This window comes from Apium graveolens, chromosome 5 (genome assembly GCF_009905375.1).
Source record: "Apium graveolens cultivar Ventura chromosome 5, ASM990537v1, whole genome shotgun sequence".
Taxonomy (NCBI): Eukaryota; Viridiplantae; Streptophyta; class Magnoliopsida; order Apiales; family Apiaceae; genus Apium; species Apium graveolens.
In genome coordinates, this window is record NC_133651.1 from 315,332,707 (window position 1) to 315,341,373 (window position 8,667).

The 8,667-nt window shown below is 37.4% G+C and overlaps 1 protein-coding gene across 1 annotated transcript; it reads right to left on the reverse strand.

Annotated features, from left to right (window-relative positions):
* Window positions 1–1,370: 1,370 nt before the first annotated feature.
* Window positions 1,371–3,032, reverse strand: LOC141661307 (uncharacterized). The gene is made up of 3 exons (XM_074468290.1): window positions 2,888–3,032; window positions 2,643–2,767; window positions 1,371–2,216 (listed from the first exon to the last, which is right to left on the reverse strand). The coding sequence occupies exons 1-3, from the start codon at window positions 3,030–3,032 to the stop codon at window positions 1,371–1,373; spliced, it is 1,116 nt and encodes a 371-aa protein (XP_074324391.1).
* Window positions 3,033–8,667: the final 5,635 nt, after the last annotated feature.

An 8,667-nucleotide genomic window follows, 5' to 3' on the forward strand; every position in this document is an offset into this window, starting at 1 on the left:
CCGCAAATTCGCAACCGCAAATGACGCGGTTAACCGCAACCGCAGATGCGGTTGCAGATGACAATTTTCTAAAATCGCTCTTCGCGGTTTGGTTCGATTTTTACCTCAAAATCGATCCGATTCGAACCGCGTACACCCCTAGTTGCCACAATATCACTTTCAGGATAGAACAACTTAGAGACGATATGTTCACAAATATGGTAGAGCTCCATAACGACCCTCACTTAAATTTACCAAGAAAATTTATGTATATTGTATATGAATAATAATAATCCTCATTTTGATATTAATATTAAATATAATACACAATAAACTTATTTTATAAATATTCATAAATTTAATTTTAATATTGAGTTGGTCCCCGAGCTTGATACAGTGTAATATAGTTCAAGACATGAGTTAAGGCATGAGCACTAAATATAGTCTCAATTTATGTTAGGTCCCAGATAAGTCAATAAGTCTCACAAGCCATGAGCTTCCATTTAAATCACATGAGTATGTCAAGAGAACTCACACTCTACTCGTCCACCAAAACCAAAACAATATTTATACAAATAAGCAATTTTGCTCTCATTTATTCATGAATTATACTAAGAAAATATCTTAAATTTAAACATATAATTTTACTTGCTTATAAAAAAAAATCTCCACTTGTTAATCTCCGAAAATTACATCAATAACATATCTAAAATATATGTCAAACTTTTCATTTTCTAACCTAAACCTCTGAAGCCCTAAATTTTAGTTAGAAATCTTTTTATAAATAACTTTCTTTAATTAAAAATTTGTAGAAATTTACTTTAAATCCCGGCTAATTTTGAAAAATTTGGAATACATCATTTTAGCCCCATATATTATGGTGGGAACGGCAATGACATGATTTGACTGTTTTTAGTAAAAACATATAAGTTACATGCAAATAAATATTTTAATTTAGAATGAAATACAACTAGTAATTCAGTGTTTTTGATTAGTCATATATGTCTCTCTGCAAAATTTTCACAAACAAAAATTTAATTTTTCTAAATAATAAAAGTTGATATGTTGGAGTAAGCTAAACTTTGATAGCAGTTATGTGCAATATTCATCTGCCAATTAAGGAGAAACACCAAAAAAATTGTAATTTAGAATTCATATTGTGAAATTTTCTTTAAAATCTTATTTTAATTATTATTATCAAATTAATGATAGTTGTTTCCTTTAAAATTTAAAAAATCTTATTATTATTGGTATGTTGTATATATGTTGAGGCCGCAAGAAAATAATAATAAATTTTTAAAGAAATTTGAAAAATTATAATAATATTTTAAGCATTAAAAAAATAATCTATCTCACCCTTGTTTTTTTTTTGACAAAAGCTGGAGATTTTATTAATTCAAATCCATCTCAATACAATTTTGAATAATAGCAGGAACAGTCCTCCCGTCAAAACTACGATCAGGGTAGTTATATGATTCTCTAGCTAGTTGATGAGCAACCATATTCGCAGATCGTTTAACAAAAAACAAAGAAACTTTGTGAAGTCGTTTTAACATGCTGCGACACTCCTCAATAATTCCACCGAAATATGACCTCATTGGAGTATTACTTCGAATGGCTTGAACCGCCACCAAGCAATCTGACTCCAGGATAGTTTGAGGCCACTGCATCCTATCAATCCAACTTAGAGCTTCCTTTATAGTCAATGCATCCGCAAGATCTGGAGACACCAAGTGTGTGTGGAGTACGGACTTTGCTGTAATGAGAGCACCATCTGATCCTCGAGCTATCAATCCAAAACCAAACGCATTCTGATCTTCAAATATAGCTGCATCTACTGACACCTTAACTACATTTGTTGAAGGTCGAACCCAAACGACAACACCATCTCCTTCACCAATCGGTTGGAGACTAGGCAATGTTACTCTACTTTGGGCAATATTCCATTGTGTAAGGTGTTGCATCGCTTCAGCAACTATTTTGTTAATTCTTGTATACTTCTGGTTCCACACTAAATCATTTCTTGCTCTCCAGATAGTCCAACAAACCATTACCACTTCAGCACACTTCGACTTGTTTTCTGAATCAAAGATCATCTGAACCCAATTCATGAACTCCATTTGGTCATCCCATTGTTTGCCTGGTAACACCACAAACCAGCATTGTCTCGCAACTGGGCAGTTGACCAAACAATGCATAATAGTTTCAGCTGCAGTCTTACAAACCGGATAATTACACTGTACAGGAACATGCTTAGTTTGAAGTTATGACAACGTTGGAAGACACTGCGATAAAGCACGCCGCATTAAGTTGATAGACTTTGGTGGAGCTTTGATGCGCCACATTTTTTTCCAAACACTGCTATTATCCTCCATGGTCCATTGTCATTTCTGAAACTGTAAATGTTTGTATGCACTCTTGACAGAATACATCCCTGACTCTTCAAACCACCAATAAATCATGTCCGCATTATTAGAGTTGTTCAAACTGATATTTAAGATACAATCTTGATCCCTCACATTAAAATTTTCATGAACCAAGTTAACATCCCATTGTCTTTGCCCTGCCACCAAAAAAGAATCAAATGTTTTTCCTTCCAAAGACTAAGAACTGGAAGTGATGAACGGATTAGTATCTTCCATTAGCCATGGTTGATTCAGCACCTGAATACTATCTCCCCTACCTATTCTCCACCTGACACCTTCAAGCAGCAGTTGCTTAGCCTCAACTATGCTCCTCCAAATGAAACTTGGGTTGTTTCCAATCTTCGCCTGAAAGAAATCACCATCTGCAAAATATTTTACTTTGTACAACCTCGATACCAGACTGCCAGGATTTATAATAAAACGCCAGCCTTGCTTACCTAGCATAGCAATATTAAAATCTCGGAAATTCCTGAAGCCCATACCTCCTGCAGATTTATGCTTAGCCATACGCTCCCACGATATCCAACTAATCTTCGATGTACTAGCTTGAGAAGAGTTCCACCAGAACTTAGAGATGCTTTTTTCAATATCTCTGGTAATCTCTATCGGCAATAAAAAGACACTCATGACATAAGAAGGTAATGCCTGAGCAACTGACTTTACTAGAATCTCCTTTCCCCCACATGAGATACATTTACCATTTCATGTTTTTATTCTTGCACTGACTCTCTCCTTTAAATAACCCAGAATGGCAGATTTATTTTGACCCAGGATATTGGGCAACCCCAGGTACGTGCTATGCTCGTTAGCCTCAGCCATTTGCATTAAATGACAAACTCCATCCTTGTTGTACTGGATCACATTTGCACTGAAGAAAATCGAAGATTTACTTTTATTCACTTTTTGTCCCGAAGCTCGCTCATAGATGTCTAGTAACTCTAATACTTTTTTAGCCTCATCTGTACCAGCCTTGCAATAAAAATAAATATCGTCAGCAAAAAACATGTGTGATATAATTGGTGCTTTCCGACAGATTTTTATCCCTCGAATCCACTGTTTAACTTCATATTTTCGAATCAAAGAGGAAAGGCCTTCAGCACAAATAATGAATAAGTAAGGTGACAAAGGGTCACCTTGTCGAATCCCTCGACTTGGATAAATAGGCCCCATCTCATGCTCTCCATGGACAATTGAATAAGAAACTGTAGTTACACACTGCAGAACTAAATGAACCCACCATTCAGAGAAACCCATTTTCCTCATGATCGCCTTCAAAAAATCCCACTCAACCCTATCATATGCCTTACTCATGTCGAGTTTTAAATCCATGTACCCATCCTTGCTAATTTTCTTCTTCTTTAAGTAGTGCATTATTTCATAAGAGACCATGATATTGTCAGAGATTAAACACCCAGGAATAAACGCACTTTGTGACTCAGAAACCACCTTTTCCAACATATTCTTCATCCTGTTAGCCAATATTTTTGTAATCACCTTCATGAGAACATTACACAATGCGATAGGCCTTAGTTCACTCACCATCGTAGGATTCTTTTTTTTCGAAATTAGAACAATATTAGTAGTATTTAGGTCTTGCAACACTTCCCCTGTACTGAAGAAATGCCTGGTCATTCTCAACATGTCATCTCCTACTATCTCCCAGTGTTTTTGAAAGAACGCCGGAGTCATGCCATCGGGGCCAGGCGCCTTGTCAGGGTGCATTTGAAATAAAGCCAATTTAACCTCCTCCTTAGTAACTTCCTGTAACAATTCTATATTATCAACTTGTGTAATAGACTGAGAAACAACTTCAATTACCTCCACATGATTCGTATTCGCTGCTGTAAACAACTCAGTATAAAACTGAGTGATAAGGTTCTGCAAGCCATTCTGCCAATCAACCCATTCTCCAGCTTCATTCTTCAATCTGTGAATCGTATTGCTTAGACGTCTAGTATTATAAACCCCGTGGAAGTATCTTGTATTCTTATCTCCTGCTTGCAACCATAACTGTTTAGATCTCTGGCGCCAAAAAATCTCTTTCTGATCGAGAATTAAAAATAATTGCTTTTTTAACCCTTCATACTCAACCACAGACACCTCATCTCTTTTGGTTCGTAGCTGTTTGAGTTTAAGCTTGCACTCTTTAATTCTTTTACCAAAACAGCCAGTGACTTCTTTCCCCCACAAACTCAGATTGTCACTACAATTTCTCACCTTCTGTAGTATAGTAGCATCCACCTCTGCTTCCCATGCATCGCTAACAATGTACTTACATAACGGTTCTGTAAGCCACGCGTTTTTGAATCGAAACCGTTTTTTCCCCATCCTTGTACTGTTACTAGTAGGCATCAGTAGTAATGGACTATGATCAGATGGAGTACCTTCCAGATTGTATAATCTCGCCGTTGGAAACAAGTCGAACCAGGACTCTGTGACCATTGCTCTATCAAGCCTGATCTCCAACCAAGATGTAGTACCCCTCCCTTTTTCCCAGGTGTACTGATGGCCATATAACTCCAAGTCATTCAAGCCCGTTTCTGCCAAAACTTCATTAAATCCATCAAGCAGCCATTGAGGATACAGTGCCCCCCCTTTCTTTTCTAACTGAGCCATAATATTGTTACAATCCCCAATAACGCACCAAGGCAAGTTAGAATCTCTTGCTAGATTTCTTAACAACTCCCACGTTCTCCTTCTTTGACTTCTGTTCGGCTCGCCATAAAAACCTGTCAACCGCCAAGGCTGCAAACCTGCTATAGTCACCTCTACGTCAATGTGGTATTTTGAAAGACTACGAAGAGTTACCTGGCTAGTTTCCTTCCAAAGTAAAGTTAAGCCTCCACTTCGACCAATTGCCTCTACTACAATCATACCCTGAAAACCAAGCCTAGTACGAACCCATTCCATCTTCTCCTTATTACTCAGAGTTTCACACAAAAAAACTATCGTGGGCCTTTCTTGACCAACTACGTCTTGAAGGAACTGAAATTTCCAAGGTGGCCCCATACCTTGGCAGTTCCAGCTTAAGCAATTCATGGCTGCTGGCTAGCTTGCATCGCAAGCTTAGCCAAATCAGTTTTTGAAGAAGTAGAAAAATCCATTTCAGAAATTTCGACCTCAGAATTTATGTTGTTTCCATTCACCCCTGTTATAAGTTTAAATCCACCCTCAGTGTCCATTACCTCATAGTTACTTGGGCCTCCCCTCATCCTTTTTCTTTCCCCTAACTGTAGCCCATTTAACTCATCCTCATCCGGCCCATACTCAAAATTTGAATTTACATTATCCCTTTGTAAAACCGCGCTTTTATTTCCCACATCAAGGAGAGATTTTTCTGTTACACCAGACTGTATCATTGAGCGAGATTTACTCCCTCGGATAAGCTGATTTTCGGGATTTTCGAATCTGTTTTCCCCTGATTTTTTGCTATCGTTGACTCTCCCCTGTCGTAGCTCCCAATCTGTATCTCCATCCTCCCGTAACCATTTGCTCTTTGCCGGACCTGGAGCCCTTCTCGACGGTGCCCTCAGCCAACTCCCCCATTCGTTGATCTCACTATCATTCTCCCTGTTCAAGAATTTACTGCAGTACCTCTCTGTATGTGACATGATACCACATGTAAAACAAAAGTCTCCCAAACGTTCATACTTACATATGACAATTACCTCTGTACCATTCCTCTTTAATATCTTCTTTTTACGCTTCAATGGTTTACGAACATCAAGCTTCACCTTAATTCTCATGCACTCGCGCCAAATGCTAGTATTATTTTTATGATCATACTCGAGAAATACACCGAAAAAATTCCCAAGTTGTTTTCCAACCTCCTCTGTCATAAGCCTTGTTGGTAGATCAAAAATCTGAATCCATATGTTTAGATGCCACAATGGAACCTCTATTGGCTCCTCTCCTTTGGTAATTTCCGCCAAGACAAGCATCGCCCCATCAAACGACCATGGACCACCCCTTAACACCCAATTCATGTCCTCTTTGTGATTGAATTGAAACAAGAAAATACCTTGTTCAATCTCTTTTATGTTTATACCCATTGCAGGACGCCAAATATCCGCCATCTTAGTCTTCATAGCACGAATATTAACATTCCTCTCAGTCAAGAAACGTCCCACCACACATAGATCATATTTATTATCTTCTTCTTCCACATCTCCCTCAAAAGCAAACACTGCATTTTCTTCCTCATCTATATCCAGGCCTGCGAATTGTTCATTCAAATCATTATAACGAGACATGATTACACCAAAAAACTCACACGCTTCGATTTCAAAAGAAATTGAACGGAGAGAAAAAAGAGGCTCTCGCATATTATGGAGAGAAAATATTATTATGCCTCTCTACTTAATCTTACATTAATCGAGTGTTCCTCTCTTCTTTTGAGTGTTTGTTATGTTTTTGTTTTGTCATGCTTGGGTTTATCTGGTGTTGGATCTGTTGAGGACGAATTTATTGATATTTTTGGTAATCTGCAAAGTCTGTATCGAATCTGGGACGGTGGTGCTTATTGCAAGAGCTCACATTTCACAACCAACGATTGTTCATCTTTCATGGGTTTACACTTTCGGCATGTTTATAGCCGGTATCCGGCATGTAGATAGTTGGGGTGCCTTCGACATGTCTATAATTGGTGTCCGGTATGTAGATAGCTGTGGTGCCGCTTCTCCGATCTGATTTTATGCGATTGGTGTTTCTGGGCTAACCATAATTTTTATGTGATATGGTCAATTGCGATGTTGTTATTTTCAGATATGCTGGTGCAAGTTGGATCGCTTCAGATGTCTTTGATTTCGTTTTTAGTTTCAAGAATTTTTAAATTTTATGTGTTAAGCGATCAGAAAACAAATCATCTAATTATTTTTAGTATGTTATTTATTTTATCACCTGGTTGTATCAACAGTTGGGGTTTGTCCCGACTGTACAATATTCAATTTAATGAAAACCTTTTGCATTTGTCAAAAAAAACTAAACAAGAGCAATTTCATAGCCTGAATCAAACCTTATCAGGGTGCTAGTCTGCTTAAAATGCCATTATACGAGCAGAAGATGTATTTTGTATATGCTCTTTCGAGCAAGAACTTTATTTTGACAGATTGATTGAAATTACAAGCTCAGATACAATACAAATGATCAAACTCCAGTAATTAAACGACACTCGTGACAAGGCACGTACATAAAATCAGAAAATCTCAGCAAGATCAAGCGTTTTTTGTTGAATGCACCAGCTTCTTCTAATCACCAGAATTCCCTTCTGAATGCTGCTCACTTTTCGCAGATTTGCTGCTTTTACTCTTAGCACCACCTTCTTTCTTCTTTCCCCTCTTTAGCTTCACTTGCTGCTCCGTTTTAGCTTCTCGTTTATCGAAGATTTCCAAATGCACACCAGGATCATTAGTATTATAACTCCCATCAATCATTAAAGAGTTGTTTATAGCCTGGAAATTACTATTGACCAAAGCCGAAAAAGGCTCATCCTCTGAATCATCCTCATCGTCTGCATCAACATCATGATCATCTAACTCGCTTCGCATTGTTGCTCCAACATTGCTACCAGCCAGTGTTATGACTCGAACGCCATGATCATCGTCTGTCTCATCATCATTATCATCATCGTGGCTCGTATCGCCTCGTATGTGCAGCTTGTGCAGGTGTTGCAGTCGACGATTGATTGCGGAAATCATGTCTCGGGTCTCGTGATCAACCATCTTTTTTTTATTCTCTCCCTCCATTTTAGAAATTATAATTTTGCAATCAAAGAGTGTTGAGGTTTTAAAGAGGACAAGCTAAAGAATGTGGTGCCTTTCTTGCATGCAAATAAATGTATCGGTGCTCTTGCATTTGATTCAGATAGCTTTTATTACAATAACAATGAAGAAAGGAATTGCTTGATCGTTACTTCATTCGATACTCTCGGAAAGTTAGAGGGCACGTAAAATCTCTTGTTCTAGCGATATCTTTCTCGTTCAGTTGAAAAATAATTATTAAAGAATATGACAATTAAATAAATGATAGTGCTAGAAATATCAAATTGGGTACCAAAATTTGTTCCTTGACAATTGTGACTTGATTGAGATGATTTTATTGATGACATTTATGTAAATGCAGGGTTCACTGTTATTTATAATAAATAGTCAATAGTAAGTGACACGTATCATTTCGAACCATTTCAAGTGTATGACAAAAGTTATTAAATTCTTAAAAAATGGTTAACATCTATTCACTATTTTAAGTAATATAATCACCTATT